Below are 20,965 nucleotides of genomic sequence, written 5' to 3'. Positions count from 1 at the left end.
GAAGGAAATTTGGAACTGAAAGCCAGAGTCTTAGTCAAGACCATGAAACTATCAAATGTTGTAAAAATGCAGATGGTTCACCAATGTCTTTCATAGAAGGTAATCAACCATCCTTAGTAGGAATGGTCTATTTGTGACTCCCAGCCCACAGCATTGTGGATAACTCTTAACTGACTTCTAAAATGGCCAAGCAAGCTACTCAGTTCAAGGGCTAATAATGCTGGCCTGATTAGTGACTCACACATCTCTTCGATGAATTAAAGAGAAAGTATCAACAGCGAGCAGTTGGAGCCTGTAGTTAGCCAACCATGACCTATCCAACTGTCCATTCAACCCATGAACTGAACCTTAGTTTCTGAAAGATATGGTATTTTGTGTTTTGTCCATCAAATAAATTACATGCATTACTGATAAATGTAATTCTTGCATTAAAGCAATTTCAGTTTTAAATGTCTATACAACAGCATCTGCTAAGTGTTAAATTGATAATATATTCTCCTCTCGGTTAGATGGATTTAAAAGATTTCTCATTTCATTAACCTTAAGCAAAAGCAGCAAATATTAATTTCAAATCTCAAAGTTTCAATTTTTGTCATTAATATTAGGATTCAAACATTTAACACACTCATAACAAGTTCCTCTCTTTATTAAATAAAGAGGCACGGTGGCACAGTGGGGGCGGCACGGTGGCACAGTGGGGGGCGGCATGGTGGCACAGTGGTTAGCACTGCTGCCTCACAGCGCCAGGGACCTGGGTTCAATTCCCGCCTCAGGCGACTGACTGTGTGGAGTTTGCACGTTCTCCCCGTGTCTGCGTGGGTTTCCTCCGGGTGCTCCGGTTTCCTCCCACAGTCACAAAGATGTGTGGGTCAGGTGAATTGGCCATGCTAAATTGCCCGTAGTGTTAGGTAAGGGGTAATATGTAGGGGTATGGGTGGGTTGCACTTCGGCGGGTTGGAGTGGACTTGTTGGGCCGAAGGGCCTGTTTCCACACTGTAAGTAATCTAATCTAATCTAAAAATACTGGAGTAATTCCTTTTTGTGATAGTGAAGGGAAGGTATTGGTATAAATTGATTAAGAAACACATCCAACAATAATGTCTGCATTATATTTTGTTTAAAATTTGACGTAGTTTTGAGAAGAATGTAGAATGAATTAATTTTTCAAAATTTCTTTTTTGTTGTTGTTGGACAATAAAGCATTCTATAAATATGCACTACTAGTCTTGTCTGCCAACTGCACATTTCCACAACTAAAGTCCCATCGATCTGGTATTGAAGTCCTAAAATGCATTTCTTTCTGTCACTGTAGGGGATGCCCGGACCTTCTGGTGCTGTTGGAGAGCCAGGCAAACCAGGTAATCAGGTAAGACAAATAATCATCTGCCAATTCCAAGACTTATATGCTCTCCATATATGAACTTGAATAATCTGAAATGCCTTATTCAAAACTATGCCAATATGAACTTTGAAATGACAAATACTATGCCTTTGTTCAGAAATGTTGGAAAGATCAGCCCAGCAATTACATACCAATCAGTTTATCTTCAATGGCAGGGCAACTTCTCAAAACAATTATTTGGGAAGAATTAATATCGATATGGCGCAATGTGGATTGTTTCAGAAGAGTCTGCATGAATTTGTTAAGAGAAAATTGTGTCTAACTAATTTTCTGGAGCTTTTAGAAGAGGCAACAAAGAGGTTTGATGAGGGAACAACTATTCTTGAGATGTACATGGACATCCAGAAGGCATTAAATAATACATGAAATGCAACAGATCTGAGGGAAGTTACAGTTCATTGAATAAAAGACACAGTATCAACATGGATGCAAAATTGACCAAAGGATAACAAACAGAGAATAATCATTAATGGATTTATTTTGAGCTGGAAGGAATGGAGTTCCTCAGGGCTGAACCCTTGATTTTCCAAATATATAAATGATTTATATCTTGGTGGGCAGGGAAGAGATTCAAAGCTTATGGCTAACACAGAACTTAGAAGAAATGTAAACTGTAAAGGGAACAGTGTAGAAATTATGAAGGACATTGACAAATTAGTGGAGATGATAATTTAGCACATGAAGTCCAATACAAGAGAGATACAAAGAACATGAAGCAATAGTATAGAATAAAAGACAATCTCCTAAAGCAGGTGCAGAGAGACCTGGGTGTACATGTGCATAAATCATCAAAGGTGGCAGAACAGACAATAAAGCATACAACACCCTAGGCTTCATAAACAGGAGCAGAGTGCAAAAGCAGTGGGGTCATGATGAATATATATAAGACTCTAATTAGACAACATTCAGGAAGGATTTGAGATACTGGAGAGAGTGCAGAAGAAATATACATGAATTGTCCATGGATGAGGCCCTTTAATTATGAGGAAAGATTGGAGACGTTGGGACTGTTTTCTTTGGGGAGGAGCAGGCTAAGAGGCATTATGATAGCTGCTTACAAAATCATGAGGGGTCTGGACAGAGTGGATAAGGAGAAGTTAATCCTACTTGTAAATGCAGAGGCCAGAGTTTTAAAATGATTTGCGAAAGAAACAAATGTGAAGTGAGAGAAATTTATTGATAGAGCAAATAGGTAGACTCTAGATTGTGAATGAAGTGGAGGCAGGTAAAATTAAGGCATTCAAGGGAGTGTTGGATAATTATTTAAATACAAACAAAAGCAAGGTTACAGGGAAAAAAACCTTCTTCATGCTTTCAAATGCATCAAAATTATATATCCAAAGAGCTAAATAGCATTCAGAAAATGTCTTCTTCATAATGGGAAATTTTAGGTTTTTTTTCTTTTCTTTCCAGATTTTACTTTATAATGCATTTTAATGTTGCAATATCTTATTACTGTCATTTTTCCACAGGGTCTCCGAGGTGATCATGGCAGTCCTGGTATTTCTGGTACAAGAGTAAGTTAAGTTTCTTTAGTTTTGCACTTTCAGCCTCTTTAATGTGATAACATCATACTTAAAGCATTGTGGTTCATATTTTCCTACTTAGGGTGAACGAGGTCCTCCAGGTGAACGAGGTGCTGCAGGTGCTCAAGGCCTTCCTGGTGCTCGTGGTAGCAGTGGTGCTCCTGGCACTGATGGTGGAAAGGTAGGCTGAACTTAACTTTTTAAAACTTAAATTGCATCAATATTCAGCCCATGCTTTGATGTCAATTTCTTGAATTATTCGAGTATTTCTTTGAAATCATTTGAACGCAAGTCACATTGCAAAGCTAAAGTCACCATACTCCTACTGGACCATAGGGCTCTCTCTCAACTAGGAAAGACAGCTGATGGTTAGCACACCTTAGACAAAGGGAGAGTTGAGAATGATAGTCCTCCTCAGCTGGTTTGGGAACTGAACCCTCACTGTTGGCATCACTCTGAATTGAAAGTCAGCCATTCAGGCAACTGAACTGACTGACCCACAACATGTAGTAATAATATGACTCAAAGGGTCACTTACTTTAACCCATTCTTCAACATAAAGGTCTTCAAATTTCATATCATCATCTGCTATCAAAGCTGTGCAAGTAATATGCTGCATGTCTTATTGACCATGAGGGCAAAGTTTCCTGGTCCCTGGAGGCAGGTTTTAGAATGAAACCAGAAAATGAGAGCATTGGGTCATTGACCTGACATGTTCCTACTTCTGGGTAGTCAGGCTGGTGGCAGTGTCAATGTAGTGCTGGCTATCTATTAATTAATTAGGTGCCTTAGTTGGGGAATTAGTGGATTCATTGCTGCCCCTTGGTATGAGAATGAATCCAGTTCTGTGGACGTGGCCTAAGAACAGCAATCCAGTGGATTATAGGACCAAGAGGTTTCATACCTCAAGGTCAGGACTGTGAGGATGGAAGTTTGCAGCCACAGCTAAGGCCAATTAGATGGACAGTTTCCTTCCTCTGGCTTCAGTCTTTATTTTCAAAGCTTCATTCACACTTCTGAGGATGCCTCCATTTTAAGTGCCTTTATGTTGAAACATGTCCAATAGCATAAAATGTCCATAGCAATTTAATTTTAAAAATCTTTTCCACATTATAAATGAGTAACTGAGAGTTGTTGCAGTCACTTTGTGACTAATGTGAATAACACGGTGTAAGAATGAGCTTCAAACAATGAATTAGGAATTACCTATAGAGCATTATAACGGATTTATCATTGGACTGGTTAAGCAGAAGCATCGGTTAATGCTCAGGGGTCCCCAGCTACAACACTCAGTAAGGCTGCTGGTCTTCCATCTTCCTTTGATTGTATGTCTAGCCTCAAAAGCCAAACCATCATTCTTTACGTGAAGCTGCTAGCCAGAAGATCATGTGGGAATGAACAATACAGACCTACATGGGTTGAGGAATTGGAAATGGCACTAACATTTGAAAACAATATCAGCAGAAGATGCCATCATCAACTGTTCAGGGTAAACCTGGAATTAACATCATTTATTTCTGAAATAAGGAGATTGGGATCTTATGCAGGAGCTTGAATTTCTTAGAAAGAGGTATCAATGGGTTTTCAGTGCTTTGTGTTGGACATTGCATTAACTAACAGTCAAAAGATTTACCAGTTAATCTTTATTCCTTTTAGGGTGACGTTGGTGCTACTGGTCTACCTGGTCATGTCGGTGCCCCAGGTGCTCAGGGTTCACCAGGTGAAAGGGGTGGTGCTGGCACTCCTGGCATCAAAGGTGAAAAGGTAATTTTGTAAAATATTGACAATCTTTTTTAAAGAAATAGAAATATATATTTTCATTTTATTTTCAATGGTGCATAGATTTCTAACAGATTCACAATGTGACCTTCCATAGGCTTTGCTCTCTTCATTAGAATGCACTACCACCAATTTAAATAAGAACTGTTAAAGCTCAGTCATACGTCTGTGCTTCTTATTAGACACTTTATAATTATGGCTCATTCAATATGTTTCAACCTTTTCATTTTTCTTTAATGATTTAAAGATAAATTTATGTTCGAAGCATAAAAAGAGGAAATTCAACTTATGGCCGGAAGACAGAATCCACAAACATGTATAACGTTATTAGCTTTAAAATAACTTTTAAAATAATTCATCAAGATATTAAGCACCGATATGTGTTGCTACTTCTTAGAGCTGCACTATCTTGTATACCATCTAACTCTGATTATATGTTTTTAATAGGGCGATGTAGGTCCAGCAGGTCCTCAAGGAAGTCCAGGTCCAGACGGAGCACGGGTAAGTGCCCCATAATTGTTCTCTGAATATAGTTGTGTCTTATATTATTGTATCTGCCAGTATACAGCAATCAAACCTGAACTGATCTTTCACTTTGTCTAAACCTTTTCAAATTTCTTGCTCATAGGGTCTTCCAGGTCCTGGTGGTCCTCCTGGCCCCAGTGGTCCTCCTGGTGATAGGGTAAGTTTCTGAAGCTTGCTTAATCTTTCTAGTAATGGCACCAGCACCCATGTTGTCTGTTGCTGTTTTTGTTATTCACATACATATTACCATTTTCTCATTAACAGAGCTCATAATTCATTTTTTTACATCTATAACGTTTTGTAATCATCAACAACTGACAATGTTTTTTTCTTTTCAGGGTGACTCTGGTGCTGCTGGTCACCCTGGTCCAGCTGGTGCTCGTGGTCTTACAGTAAGTAAAATAAAAGCAATATGTGGTAAAATGAATTTCTATTCTATCTAAGCTTCTATTGTTTTATTTTTTCTAATCATGCTGTCAGTTGTCGATAATGCAATGAAGAAAATGCCTATTGTAGTTAAACGTAATAGCAGTGACACATTTCAATCGGCCTCCAATGTGAGAAGAAGAATGGACAATACAACTATTTGGTTTTGTTTTTCTCTGCCTAGGGTGAACGTGGTGAAGCTGGTCGTACTGGTCCCCCTGGATTTGCTGGTCCAGCTGTGAGTTTCAAAACTTCCTTTTATCTTACTTTAAATACTTTTACTTCTTTTAAAAACATAAGCTCTTAAAAATGCTTGCTGCTTTCTTCTATTAAAGGGTGCAGATGGACACGCTGGAGCTAAAGGTGAGAAAGGTGTGACTGGCTCCAAAGGAGAGGTCGGTCCTTCTGGTCCTGTTGGTCTACCTGGTGCCGCTGGTCCTGCAGTAAGTATCCTGACCTAAAGTCATTCAATTAAAAAGTAATTCTACCTTAACTAGTTGACAATTCATTCTCAAACACTTTACTTTTTTGTATCAATATCATGTTTAAAATGATATAAATCATCTGGCATAAAAATGGGCAGTGGCCAGGCATAATACATCTCTGTACAATGTTCTGCCACTGCAATTCACATTACTTGAACTAGAACAGTGGTAAACAACAGAAAGGTCCTGCCTGAACTGTCTAAACTATAGGACCATTTTGGTCCACCTTGAGATGCCTTTGGCTGAGGATGAAATATTAGCTGGAATATGATCCTAAGGACACAGAAATAAATTAAGATGCACAACTTACCTGTACAAAGTTAATCACAGCATATGATTTAGATTGATACCCAGACAAATGCACAATTGTCTTATGTATGCCTCAATACCTTATTTATGGTATTTACCCATTCATACTTATACTTGAATGATCTAAAGAATTTATATTTTGAAGTTAGAAACCTTTGTAAGTAGAGAAACAGTATGTGAATTTCGTTCATGTTAATTCAGAATTATTCTGTAAACTTTGAATCCCACAGTTTTGCTATTTTTGCTTAATGCTCAATTCTGTGCCCCATAATGAGCATACCACAGCAGAATTTGACAGCGTTAACCTTGTCCAATGCCTTTTTATTGTACTAGATGCTCACTTAGATTACAAAATTTGTATATATCACTTCAGTACAGCTGTTTCCTGGGTAATTTCACTCGAACAATGTGGGCTAGGGGCATTGATGAAGAGAATATATGTAGAGAGTGATACCGCCGAACTGCAAAATGATAGTATCCATATAAGTACCTGGTTTGCCAGTAAGAGAAAGGAATGAGTGAGCAAAGTTGGTATCTGTAAGTGAGTTCTCGGCAATGCATGAGTCATATAAAGGTCACCATTTCGACTATCATCCATGAGTGCTATCATTAGCAAAGATCTCATGTGCAGGAATTCCACTTCCTGTTCGAATTCACCACTGACTCCAGCGGACTTTCTTCTGCTAGGCTGAATTGAAATATATGGGTAATTCCCCCATGGGGCTCATACGGAACAATTTCCCCTTCTGTGGAGGTGGCAAGAATGGGAGATAATGTGGTGTGCTGGCCTTGCAGAGAAATTTATCTCCTTCTTGCCCCATAATTCCAATGACTTTTGCTGTTCTTGGCCATGCTGTATCCAGGTATACAACTGATCTTCAATCAGCAGATAAATGAGATCTCCTGACGTCTCGCAATTTAACTGCAAATCTGCAAGGGCCAATATACTTGATGCTTCAGGCTCTGCCTCCTGTGTTAATTTTGAACACAGGCTCTCCATTAATATTTCATGCTGCTGTTTCAGGACCAGTTGTGACGGAAAGGGTAAAGGGTACACCTGTTGTTTTATTGTTTTTAAAGTCCTGGCTTGCTTGTCCAACCCGATCTTTTATCTGAATAGAGTAGTTATAAATAAAAATTCAATCCAGCAGACATGCAAAGCAAATAGTAGTCCAAAATTGTCCAATTTGGATTTTGACACAGTTACAACCAGGTGAAATTAAATGGTCAGATGCACTGTTTTCAATCTTCTCAAGATAGGTAATATGTGTCTTCTGCAGTACTCAGGAAATGAGCTGTTTGTAACTATCTTATACAATATTTGTTATCACAATGTACAATTCTATGTTCATAATTATTTGTATTTCTCTTCTTAGGGTCCTGCTGGAGCTGCTGGTCTACAAGGACCTGTTGGTTCAATTGGACCATCAGTAAGTTAAATATTAATTATACTACAAACATTTATTTGAATAGATTGGGCCTATATTCTCTGGAGGCAATCTCATTCAAAAATGAATAACTATTTGAGGATTTGACAGAGTAGATCTACAGGGTTTCTTTCCCCCTTGAACAAGGATTCAAAGACTCGGGATAATCCATTTAGCTAATTAGAATTGAGATAAAGAAACATTTATTTGCTGAGAGGTTGTGAATCTTTAGAATTCTGAACACCAGAGGGCCATGAGTCTTCAATTAGTGAACAAAACCAAAACTAAGATGGAAAAATTTGGGCACTTAAGGGATATAGGGAGTAATGTGGGGAAATGGACCTGATATAAAAGTTCTCCCATGATCTTTTCCAAAGATGAAGTTAGCCATGGGGTGGTAGAGCCTAATGTTGCTCTTATTTCATTTGATCAATTTGTGAAATGTGGCTTAGACTATAAATGGCTAATTTCAGCAACTGCTTTACTTTTCCTAGGGTTTTACAGGTTTCCCAGGCCCAGCTGGGAGAGCAGGTGCTCCTGGTCCATCAGTAAGTACTTTTTCTTCTAACATTTCTTATCTGCACCTCTCTCTGAATGAGCAAAGTATTCAACTTTGACACTGTAATTAAACCAATGAACAACATGCAGTAACATAAGTTAATGTATGCAATTCTAACTGCTTCTGGTGAATATAGCAATATGTGTCTGTCTCCACACAGTGATAACTTTAGGATAGGATGGTTAAAAATATCAAATCTAGAAGGTTTATTTTACAAAGTCAAAATCAGTATCAATAGCACATGATGATAAATCAGTGTTTAATTAAATATATTGGTTCTGAGAGTAATTAAGAAAGATATGTTGATTGAATATTTCACTATTTGTAGCAATCCTCAACATCATTTGTCAACTTAATTCACTATATCTAAATTTTCAACCAATAGGGATTGAGTTATGGTTGTACAGATATTGAAGTCTTCCTGCCTGTAGTGAATTTTCTCTTGGGTTAAACTGTTAACCTAAATACCACAAAGAAAGAAGATTCATGTCAGGGTGGAAGAAGAAAGATGAGTTGCATGAGGAGCGAGTGCCAACATCAGGTTTCTTGTCAGGAAATGAAATATTACAGATATATAAAATCTAAAACAAATGTAGAAGATACTAGAAGTTCTCAGCGGGTAGTTAGTAGGAAAGGAAGGTAAGCTCAACATTTCAACCCTATGATTTTTTTTTGTCAATTCTGCTATAAGATCATAAACTTGGAATATTGGTCCTATCTTCCTTTTTGCACTGATGTTATGCAATGTGAAGTGTTTCCAGTATCAGCATTTTTGTTTTATTAATTTCAAAGTTCCTATTCCTGCTTAAAATATTGATTTTGCTAAATAGTCATGGAGTTGACTGTATAAATTTCAGATTGTTTTAAGACCATATTGTAACGATGTCATCCAATAGGAGAGGAGGCCCATATGTGTTTTTGGTTTGGAATACGTACTCTGAATGTGTGTCTTAGAATATACCCCTCTGGCAACTTTATATGGCAAGAGATGAACAATAGATAATAAGCAGGCATCAGAAGTTTTAATAAAGAATATAAATATTTAATTAATGCATTTTTTTATAGGGTCCACAAGGTCCCCAAGGTCCAGCTGGTCCAATTGGTAATCCTGGCCCACAAGGTCCAAGAGGTGATACAGGTTCACAAGGTCGTTCGGGTTCATCAGGTCCTGCTGGGCTACAAGGTACTCCTGGAGAGAGGGGTCCCTCTGGTGAATCAGGTCCTGCTGTAAGTTACTTTGAACCAGTAGTAAAGTAGCTATTAAAGGATGTATAATTATAATTTCCATTATTTCACTCAATAAACATTGTTACTTGTCCACTTTTGGTAATATTTCTGTACAGGGTCCTCCAGGTACTAGTGGTCCTCAAGGCTTCCTTGGTTCAGCAGGTGCACTCGGTCTTCCAGGTGCTAAAGGTGAAACTGGTCTCCCAGGTGTCTCAGGTCCTCCTGTAAGTGTCTCATTTCATAAAGTAGTACATTCTTAAACAATTTGGTTAATTAGTGTCGGGGTATGTTCACATATTTCATAAATCTGCTTGGAACAAATACAAAAAACTATTATCCAGATCCTAATAAAATTCAAATTTAAAAACCCAAAAATTCCCATCAAGAAAATAGATGGGAAAGTTATCCCCTAAATATGCCAGTACAAGTTTGTGACAGGTTGTCGGTTTTGCATACACACCTTTAAGGTAATTGTTGCAAGTTGGGTTATTCTTCACAACTGGGTTTAGAGTGGGTTGTTTTGTCTTTGAGGCCTCTGGTGCTGTCTTCTACTAGAGCAAATAATAGAAGGGACAATTTTAACTCTTTCAGAACCCATCTACTTACACAAAGTTAAAATCAGGACTGATTCTTAAATGTTTAAGTTGGAAATGTGGAATTTCTTGAGCAAAAAAAAACCATTGATAGGTAACCCTAGCTGGGAAATCATGAATTGACAGTCTAATCTTCTCCCCATTCATGGATAGAAAATTAGGGGCTGTGAGCCTGAAATTCCTTGAAAAATACTCTCTGCATTCCTCTCTGGGAATTCCTGACTACAGAATCAGCCTGTACATTTACTTTCAATTATTTTAGCTGTACCACTGTTGCTATTAATATCCAGAATAAAATAGCCACTTTTTCACTTGTGTTGAACCATTCTAGTATGTGATGGAAAAAGAAAGATTAATCTGAAATTGCAATATGAAATGTCAGTATTGATTTTTAAAAATGCTTTCAACATCTGTTGTCTTGGAACATGTAATGAAACAATATATTAAAAACTATATTCTGCTAATTTAGCAATCAAAGATTAGGGTTTTTTAGCAGTAAACTTGTTGTGGCTTTCATTGTTTGGCATTGATTGTGGACAACTATTTATAAAATCCAACTCTTAAGTCACAATGGCCGTGATATTTCATGAACTCGTTACTGTTGTCTTATCACAATTTCGGTAGAGGACTAACAAGAGACTATCGAGATAATATTTAAACAGCTGTTCATCTGATTTCTTCTGGGAGACAGTTTAGAATCTCTGCAGAGTGTTGTAATGTTATTTTTGTTGATGCAATATCATACTTTGAGTGAAGTGATCTCACGCAGATACTTCTTTTGTACTTAATCTTATTTGCTATTAATTTCTAGGGTCCACCTGGTTCAACTGGTCCTGCAGGGGGCCAGGGACAACGTGGTCCTGCCGGTGCAGTTGGTCCTAGTGGTCTGACTGGTCAACATGGTGAAAATGGCCGTGATGTAAGTAATTGAATAGATCACTGTTGTCAATGTTTTATTATGTACATAATACCCTGGGTGAGTAAATAATATATGTACATTTCATGATCATGTTTTATTCTTTCTTTCACTTTTAAGGGAAATCCAGGCAGTGATGGTCCTCCTGGACGTGCTGGTCTTCCTGGATCTAAGGTACGTGCAGTCCTAACATCTATCCTTAATAAGTTTATAGGTTTTGAATGAATATGACTTATTTTCAAGAATTTTTGTTTTCTGTTTCTCTTACATTCAGGGTGAACGTGGTGACCCTGGTAGGATTGGCCCTGCTGGTGCTGTTGGTCAACCTGGTGCTCATGGTCCTGCTGGTCCTGTTGGCAAATATGGCAATCGTGGTGAGGCTGTAAGTTTATGGTTTTATTTTCCTTTTAGTCAAAGCGGTGTGTAATAGTGAGCTGATGTTCCATATTTTGTAAATTAAAAATAAAAATACTTCTTTGTTTTCTTTTAAGGGCACTGCAGGTTCAACTGGTCCTGTTGGTCAAATGGGTCCAAGAGGTCTTGCTGTAAGTACATTTTAAGCTGCTGTAGTATCACTCATATTAAGACAGAAAGGTTAGATGATTTAAGTTTAAATATGTCTCCTATGCTCAAAAATAAACAACCATTTTGCAGGCAGTCAAGAGTGCTTTGGATGATCATTTAAAAGGGGTAGTGTGCAAGGTTGTTTGAAAGTGTAAGAGGATAGCACTAAGCTATGATACTCATTTGGAGAGGTGGTGCACAATGTATGGAATGAATGGACTCCTCCTGTACTGTAACAATTCTGTGATGCAATTCTTTGAAGTGCTGTGGAGAGTAAAAGGTTTGGAGATGAGAATCTTATGATGCGTTGGATTTCTGGAGGTTTGCCAGAGGAGCAGAAAGAGTTGCATCTGTAACAAATTGCATCTCGAACTTTGGTGATGTGATGTCATGGAATGGGTTTTTTTTAATTCTGCCGCCTCACTTTTTACTGCTAATCTTCAAAGGATATCCACTTACAATGAAAACCTTACCTGGATTTTGTACCAGAATTCCTCTCCAACAGAACAGTCTGTAAGAAGCCAACAGGGCAAAGACAGCAAAGAAGAGTAGGAAGGTTATACTTCACTTGTACAGGGCACTCATGAGACAGCTTCTGGAGTACTATGTATAGAATTGGTACGCTTATTTAAGAAAGGTAGAGAGTACATTGGAAGCAGTTTAGACAATGTTTACTGTACTAATATCTGGAAGGACAGGTTGTCTTATGAGGAAAGATTGAATAGCTTGCGTCTGCTGAAGTTTAGAAGAGTATGAGGCAACTTGTTCGAAATATTAAAAATCCTAATAGTCTTGTCAAGGTAGATGTGGAAAGGATGTTTCCTCTGATGGGTGAATCTAGAACTATGGGCCACATTTGAAAAATTCAAGGGCTACCCATTTAAAACAACAATCAGGTTTGTTTTCTCTTTCAGAGGGTTATGAGTCTTTGGAACTTTCTTCCTGATAAGGTGGTGGAAGCAGATTACTTGAATATTGCTGGATCATAGGTAGATCAATTATTTTTACACATGGTTGGAAGGTTATCCAAGGTTGGCAGAATGGGATTTGAGGTTACAGTAAGATCAGCCATGATCGTATTGAATGGCAAAGCAGACTGGACGGGCTGGATAGCCTATGCCTGTTATTGATTCATATGTTTGTAATAGGTGAGTATTTTTTGTACTGCAAAGAACCCAACAAGTATGTCCAGAGCTACAGCTTTACCCGTTACTGATAGAAATAGAGACTCAGTGAAGGTCTTACTGTGTAATTATTTTTCTATTTCTTTCTCACACAATGAATCGCTAAATAAATTAATTATTCTGTTTGTAGGGCCCACAAGGTCCACGTGGAGAAAAGGGTGAAACTGGCTTCGCTGGTGTCAGAGGCCTGAAAGGATTGCGTGGACCCGGTGGTTTGCAGGGTCTTCCTGGTGTTTCTGTAAGTAATCCCAGAGATTCCTGAGTATTCCCCCTTTTCAAGTTTTTTTTTTCCCCTCCTGTTTTCAGTGATAAAATTCCTAATTGATTACCTCTCCTATTCAGGGCATTTCTGGTGAACCTGGTGGTCATGGTCCTGCCGGTCCTGCTGGCCCAAGGGTAAGGAAAGAAATAGCTGTTTCAGATTCAAAGAATTAGTCATTTGCAATTTAGAGCAGCACACTAGCAATGAAAAAAACTTCTCCATTTGTTCTATCCAGGGCCCAACTGGACCTTCTGGTCCTCCTGGTAAAGATGGTTCATCTGGACATGCTGGTCCTATGGGTCCAGCTGGTCATCGTGGTCGTCCTGGTGATGCTGGTCCTATGGTAAGTTGAAACTTATAAGCAGCTGAGTGCATTTTTAATTTTTTTTTAAACTTTGCATTTTGAGGACAACTTCACTTGTGCTTGTATGGCATAATGAAATATGACAGTACACAGAATTATCCAGTTTAACCAATTTCTTATTCGCTGCTTAAACCTCCATCTACCTTTCAATTAAAGATATGACCTTAACCTTCTTTTCTTTCTCCTTCATATCCTTGTATAGCTTACCCTTAAATCCATCTACACTATTTGCTTCAACTCTCCTACTGCTAGCAAGTTCCACATTCTCACCACGCTTTAGTTAAAGACATTTCTTCTGAATTCCTAGTTGGGTTTCTTTGAGACTTTCTTATATACAAGGTACATAGAAATGCTTTTCCCTAAAATAGGAAGCTTTCATTATATTTGCACTCAAGATCTTTCATAATTTCAAATATTTTTGTTAGCTCACCTTCAGCTGTCCTTATTCAAGAGAAAAAAGATGCAACCTTTCAATCTTTGTCTGATACTTAGGCCCATGCATTTCTGGACTTGGAGCAGGATGGTGTCGTCTGCTTATTAAAGGATGTTTTCATCATTTTGGAGGGATTAAATGCAATTTGAAATATTCAAACATGGAGTTTCAGAAAAGAATATGGAGAGGACATCATATTTATGAAGTGAACAGGGCTTAGAAATGGGGTGGTTAATGCAAGTGGAATGAACTGAAAAGACAGGGAGCAGGTGCAGACACAGACTGAAGAAAGCAGTAAAGATATCTTGGTGTCAATAGCCTTATCATACTTGGGAGGTTAACAGAGAATGAAGATTTAAAATTGAAGGAAAAATGGAATAAAATGAGATGTTCAAAGAAGGAGAAAGTGTCAGAGGAAGAATCAGTGAAGCCAATGTGTAATCTGGTGATAACCAACACATCCCAGCGCAGCAATCTTGAGGGTACAAATGATGGAAGATGTATCAAGTCATGCATTTTCATTAGGGAAGGTGTCATCATCACTTAACCAATTTCAGTTAAGGCTGTGATACCAAAGCAATCAGTTACAATAGGTTCATAGATAGCAAGAGTCTAGTTCATTTGTGTGAACTGCCCTGGAGTATTATGCATCTGCCTCATTCAGGCATTTGATCACCCAGACATTGATAGACAGTTGAACTTGTTGAACAGATCGACAGACATATCTTAAAACTATAGAATGATCTGAAATTGTTGTCAGTAGAATTGAATAATGATTGCGGAGAATCACATACAAGCAATTTGTGATAATAAGAAGGGTCAACTGCAAGAAGGCAAATGACTTGTAAACCTTGTCTTTTTTTAGGGTCCCCCTGGCCCACCAGGTCCTCCCGGTTTCCCAGGTGTTGCTGGCAGTCATTATGAAGTGAGCTACGATCATGAGTATTATAGAGCTGACCAACCAGCTGCTGTTAGAGAGAAAGATGTTGAGGTTGATGCCAAACTGAAAGTTCTGACCAATCAGATTGAGAACATCCGCAGCCCTGAAGGCTCAAAGAAAAACCCTGCTCGCTCATGTCGTGACCTGATCCTCAGCCATCCAGAATGGAAGTCAGGTATGTTTGTGTGCAAAATGACTACGTCTTTTATGTTTAAAAACAAGTCACTAAATATACCATGTAGAATGGTACATTATAACTTAAAGTCATAATGTTAATCTCTAATCTATGCTGAGTGAGCTAATTCAGCCATTGGGGAAAAATTATACTTGGGTCCCATCTTCAGTCTAGAAAAGAGGAAAGTTTGCCAACATTCTAATTCCTAATTGTTATTCATTGATCTGTGCTGGAAAATTATAGATATCAGATGATAAGTTAATTATGTTTCATTATGATTTTTGCTACCTTTTGCTCACAATCATCATATAGCTGTCACATGAAAAATTGCCAATTCAACAAGGTGTCACATGGGACTGCTAACAGAGACAAAATTAAAGTAATTGGAATGAAATTTTATTTTAATTCATTTAAGGGATGTACACACTGCTGGTTGGGCCATTATTGAATGACCATCCCTAGTTGCTCTTTAGAAGCTGGTAATGAGCTACCTTCTTGAACTGCTGCAGTCCATTTGGAAGTAAAATTCATTTATACGTTATTTCTATCCCTTCAATAGGAACTACAACTAAAATTTTAGCTGCCTAGTTTTGAGTAATGGAAAAATAAGATGAAAATCTTATTTTATACCTTATTAAATTCTAGAATGTTTAATCTATAAACTGTGAATTTCAGATCCATTTATGAAAAGTATGTTTCAGATTTCTGTATCTGCTTTGTAAGTTTTGAGAGGAGTTAATTATGAAGTGTTGCTCCAGCAACAAGAAAAGCCTTATTGCTGCACTTTCCCCAATTTAGGATACTATTGGATCGATCCTAATCAAGGATGTATCATGGATGCCATCAGAGTTTACTGCGACTTCGTATCAAGCGAGACTTGTGTACATGCCAACCCAGATATCATCGAACGCAAGAACTGGTGGAATAGCAAGACTCCTAAAGAACAGAAACACGTTTGGTTTGGTGAAACTATCAATGATGGTGTGCAAGTAAGCCCAATTCAGATCTAAATTATGAAGAATATTTAACCCTTTGCAAAATGTGTCTATGCAACATATTGCAATTTTGGGAGACAGTTATCTTACCTTGACTCTCTTTGTTCTAGTTCACTTACAATGATGAACATATTACCCCATTTGTTATGGGTACCCAGCTGACCTTCCTGCACCTGCTCTCCAATGAAGCCTCACAGAATATCACCTACCATTGTAAGAACAGTGTAGCATACATGGATGAGGAGACTGGAAGCCTTAAAAAGTCCATTATCCTGCTTGGTTCCAATGATGTTGAACTCCGAGCTGAAGGTAACAGCAGATTCACTTACAGCGTTCTGGAAGATGGATGCACGGTAAGTTCTGGCCACATGTTTTATTACTAGTTGAGTCCAAATACACTCATTGTTGCTGGAAGTACAGTAGTGTAGCACCACAATCTCCAGAAGACAATCTGTAAACACTGGTGCAGCCTTTTTCACTGGTGGATACTTTTCCATGTCCCTAACCAATGGTTCTGCAAATGCAATTCAACAGCATAGAAAGGACCATACAGATTCTATTCCAAGTTAAATATTGCATGGTTTACATGCTTGTGGCATAATGGCATTGAAAAAACTGATCTTTACAGAGTTTTATAGGGAACATAACTGAACTCAGAACTTCCAGTAAAGGTTCTAAAAGTAGGATACTGCTGTTCTTTATCTTACACTGATTAACTTCTTTTTTGGTCTCTTAATAAAATCATCCTTTAAAGTAATTTAATTGAACAATGAAAATTTGAACTTAAAGTCACAACTATTTCAATATTCATCTCAATCACAAACTTCTCACTACATCTACACATCTGTTCTTTTCATCCAGTTGCATTAATCAAAGCACTTGCAGTGAAACCTATACATTAAATTCTGCTCCTTCTTAATATCCCATTGCTCTGAGCATTTTTTTATCATCTAATCATGGAATTTGTGGGGGTATCTTCACAGATATCTGTATGGCAAATTAAAATGAAAATCAAGTGTTGAGCATTTTCTGCATTCCTTAAATATATGCTGTAAAACGAAGCATCCTAATTACACACAGAAACTGCAAAATATAAAACTGTGTATGAGCAAACTTGTACTTATATTAGCATGCTGTTGGTACCACCAATAATAAACACCCTAAGTGAAAATGATCTACATGTATGTTTGAAACCTTTGATAGATTAATAGCATGAAAGTGCAGTAGGACTTTGTAATTTTTAAAAGGATATTTTAAATACATTTCTCTACCTATTCTATTATATCTTGAATAAGGAACAAGACAGTGGCACAGTGGTTAGCACTGCTGCCTTCACAGCAGCAGGGACCTGTATTCAATTCCAGCCTTGGGTGATGTGGAATTTCTACATTCTCCCCATGCTGGTTTCTGCTGGATGTTCTGGTTTCCTCCCACAGTCCGAAGATTAGGTAGACTGGCCAAGATAACATGGGGTGAGGGCCTGAATTTGGATGTGATGCTCTTTAGAGGGTTTGTGCAGATTCAAAAGACTGACTGGCCCCTTTCTGCACTGTAGAGATTCTATGTAAATTAAACCAAATGTGTCAATAAAATACTCCTTCAAGTATGTACCTAACGATTTTGCTGTGATTTTAGTATCAGAAGTAGAGAAAGGAGGGCCAAAATAAATGTCAACTGCCATCTCCTTCCTCCTCTACATTGCCACTCTCCTTCTCTATACCACCACACCCCCATACCCAATCTTGGCAATTTCAGCTCCTAGATCCCAACTGCATGTGCTTGATCAATTACTCATTCAAATCCAACAACAGTTGCAGCAATATGGGAGTGGATTCTCAGATGAGCAACAATAAACTCATTCCTTTTCTAATCTGTTTAATTTAGAATGCAAAAGAAACCTTACCAATTACAATCCATGTCATCTTTATATTTTTATCAAGCAGAATGCATGCCGTCTAATTAACCCTTTATTCTGTTTCACTTGTAACAGAAACATTCTGGTGAATGGAGTAAGACAGTCATTGAATACAGAACACAGAGAACATCTCGCTTGCCATTTATGGACATTGCACCTATGGATATTGGTGGCCCTGAACAAGAATTTGGTTTGGACATTGGCCCAGTCTGTTTCAAATAAATGAACTTGAGCTAAATTAGAATACTCTCCGCATTTTTTCTTTTATTTTTTACTGAATGCTGATTCATTCCATGTCTTCTGCTCATCCACTTGCTTAAGTTCTGGGCTTAAAGAGAAGTAGGAAGTCCAAAATAAAAAATGAACATTGTTTTCTCCATGCAATTTTAATGCAGTTCCCAACAACTTGGAAATTTCAAGAGTTTATTGCAGGTGAAATCTTGCCCTGAAGGTTTAAATCACGAATAATGGAAAGTAAATAAAAGAACGTGAAAATGAGTGTCATCTGTAGTCTTGAATATTTTTCAAAGAGGAAGTTTAAAACCACAGCTTCCCAAGGTTTAAACTACCTCATATACTTAATTTAAAGTATTAAACACATAATTTCTTTCTCAAAGTTAACTGTGGTACTTGGGGTTCAAATCATTTTGTAAAGGTGCTAAGTGGTATTGAATTGTGCAGATACCGTACTTGAAGTACTGACTGTGGTGCTAAATGAATGTCCCATGCCATCATTGAGACTGTCACAATGTGAGGCCACATCTCCAGTGCTGTATAAAGTTGTACAGTAGTTTTATTTCTTAGTAAACTCCATTCATTATTACCACGGAATCCTCTTGTCTCTTCCCAAACTAAACATGTGGATAACTTCCTTGCCATTTCCATCTCATTACTTCAGGTGTTCATGCTTTTAGCCATGCACTTTCACTCCAACTGAATGGAAAAAGGAGGCGACAGTTCTAAAATCAAAATAATAAAAACTAAAAATGTTCCTATTTTGTATATGTGACAAGTGAGATGTTTTAATAATTGTGAAATAAAGCATGAAAATGTTCTGAAGTAACTTGTTTCATGACTGTGGTTCATGTTACAACTTTGTAAAATGGAAGTACCCTCAGTCTCTACTTTCCATATAGACAGAGGTGTAGATTGTTCGGATGTCGCCACCTTTCTCATATAGAGACCTAAGATCGTCTTCAATCCAGGGACTGGCAATAAATGCCTGGTGTTGCCAGTACCTGCCTGAAGTCACACTTCTGTGTAACTCACATTGGTATTCAATGTAAATTTGCTTTAAGGAGTAGAGAAAGAAATGAATACAGTAAAACATCCATTGTGAAATTGGGATGGGGAACAACCATTGTTCGGGAACAATGAATGTAATTTGGGGACCACCATTAAAGCAATTTGTCAACTCATTCTGCTCCCACAAACTGTGCTGCAGCCCATCTTATTAAAGGACAAACTGGACAAATCCTTTAATAAAAGCAAAACACTACACAAGCTGGAGATCTGAAATAAAACCCACAAATGCTGAAGAACTTACCAAGTCTGGCAGCATCTGTGGAGAGGGAAAGGGTTACCTTTTCAGATCAAGTAAAAAACTTTTCATTTAAAAATCTTTTACCTGACTCTGAATGGGCAGATAGTATATTTACGTCTGGAAGTAAGCAGCCTGAAACCTCTTATTAGTCCTTGCCAAAACTTTGGCTCTGTCCCTCCTAACCACATCCTCACAGCAACTGGATTGTCTTGATAGCCTCTTTACTGTAATTACCCCAGCTCCTGATCCTGAAACCTGAACCATATTTCAGACTCTGGCCTCACTATTTCCCCCTGCTCCCAACCTGACCTTTTAGGAAGCTGCCTCAACAGCACTTCCAACCTTTCCAATTGTTCTTGCAAAGTGTGCAATTTTCCTACCTGATTCCCCAGTCAGAGTCCTCAGCATCCAATCCAACACAATGCCGAAATACTTGCAATCTTGCTACCTGCTCTCCCCTCCCTGATGTAACCCCAATCATAGACTCTAAGACTGACTCATTCCTCCTCAGGCTCCCCATGATATAACCCAAACAATTATCTATAAATTGATGCATGCTCTCACTACAATATGATTAGATCCAAGGCCCAAAATCAGGCATCCTTAAAGTGCAGGCTGTTTAGGCAGTGAAAGTAAAATGTCAAAATAGATGGACCCAAAATACTAGCCCATGATTTTTAAAGTGAGACATTGAAAATGCAACTGAATCCACGGTGGCTCAGTGGTTAGCACTGCTGCCTCACAGCACCAAGGTTCCAGGTTTGATTCCAATGTCGGGTGACTGTCTTTGTGGAGTTTGTACGTTCCCCCGGTATCTGTGTGGTTTTCCTCCGGGTGCTCAGGTTTCCTCCCGCAGGCCAGGTGAATTGGCCATGCTAAATTGCCCTTAGTGTTAGAGGGCAAATTTGTCAGAGGGAAATGGGTTACTCTTTGGAGGGTCGGGTTGGGCTGAAGGGCCTGTTTCCACACGGTTAAGTAATCTAATCATGTAAGTAACCTAATCATGAATTATGAACAAAACACAAAGGAAGTAATGGTATCTCTGAATATTTGAATGAATTTGCAACAATTCTTGTTCAATAGTTCATCAGAGCTCCATAGATTAAAGAAATTTGCATTCTTAAGTGTGTACATGTTATGTTTCCCAATCTATGATCCTTCAGTCAATTTCCAATCTTCAGGCAAAGTGATACTAATGTTCCACTACACCATGTTCCTGCCCTCTGCAATTTTCTGTGCCAGTCATTTCACTTTGCTAATTGTCTACATATATACAGAAATCTTCCAAATTACTTCTACTACCCCATTCATCTTCTATAGATTTAAAAATCTTCTATGTTTCCTATTTGCTAAGTACAGCAACTTGCATTTATATAGCATCTTAAGTATTCAAGGTGCCTCATAAACACAAGGATT

The 20,965-nt window shown here is 38.1% G+C and overlaps 1 protein-coding gene across 1 annotated transcript in view; it reads left to right on the top strand.

The window, feature by feature from the left end:
• The window catches only part of col1a2 (collagen, type I, alpha 2), a 50,067-nt gene extending 31,563 nt beyond the window's left edge, over positions 1-18,504 (top strand). Inside the window, exons 29-52 of the mRNA XM_060824777.1 lie at positions 1,313-1,366; positions 2,875-2,919; positions 3,011-3,109; positions 4,585-4,692; positions 5,155-5,208; positions 5,336-5,389; positions 5,571-5,624; positions 5,843-5,896; positions 5,994-6,101; positions 7,829-7,882; positions 8,374-8,427; positions 9,504-9,665; positions 9,782-9,889; positions 11,070-11,177; positions 11,295-11,348; positions 11,449-11,556; positions 11,666-11,719; positions 13,053-13,160; positions 13,265-13,318; positions 13,420-13,527; positions 14,847-15,096; positions 15,895-16,085; positions 16,202-16,444; positions 18,082-18,504. Coding sequence (XP_060680760.1) covers positions 1,313-1,366; positions 2,875-2,919; positions 3,011-3,109; positions 4,585-4,692; positions 5,155-5,208; positions 5,336-5,389; positions 5,571-5,624; positions 5,843-5,896; positions 5,994-6,101; positions 7,829-7,882; positions 8,374-8,427; positions 9,504-9,665; positions 9,782-9,889; positions 11,070-11,177; positions 11,295-11,348; positions 11,449-11,556; positions 11,666-11,719; positions 13,053-13,160; positions 13,265-13,318; positions 13,420-13,527; positions 14,847-15,096; positions 15,895-16,085; positions 16,202-16,444; positions 18,082-18,228 — 2,433 coding nt within the window. The 3' untranslated portion in view covers positions 18,229-18,504. The remainder of the gene's footprint in view (positions 1-1,312; positions 1,367-2,874; positions 2,920-3,010; positions 3,110-4,584; positions 4,693-5,154; positions 5,209-5,335; positions 5,390-5,570; positions 5,625-5,842; positions 5,897-5,993; positions 6,102-7,828; positions 7,883-8,373; positions 8,428-9,503; positions 9,666-9,781; positions 9,890-11,069; positions 11,178-11,294; positions 11,349-11,448; positions 11,557-11,665; positions 11,720-13,052; positions 13,161-13,264; positions 13,319-13,419; positions 13,528-14,846; positions 15,097-15,894; positions 16,086-16,201; positions 16,445-18,081) is intronic.
• Positions 18,505-20,965: the final 2,461 nt, after the last annotated feature.

This window comes from Hemiscyllium ocellatum, chromosome 5, assembly GCF_020745735.1.
Source record: "Hemiscyllium ocellatum isolate sHemOce1 chromosome 5, sHemOce1.pat.X.cur, whole genome shotgun sequence".
NCBI classification, from domain to species: Eukaryota; Metazoa; Chordata; class Chondrichthyes; order Orectolobiformes; family Hemiscylliidae; genus Hemiscyllium; species Hemiscyllium ocellatum.
This window is presented reverse-complemented; position numbering and strand designations above follow the sequence as displayed.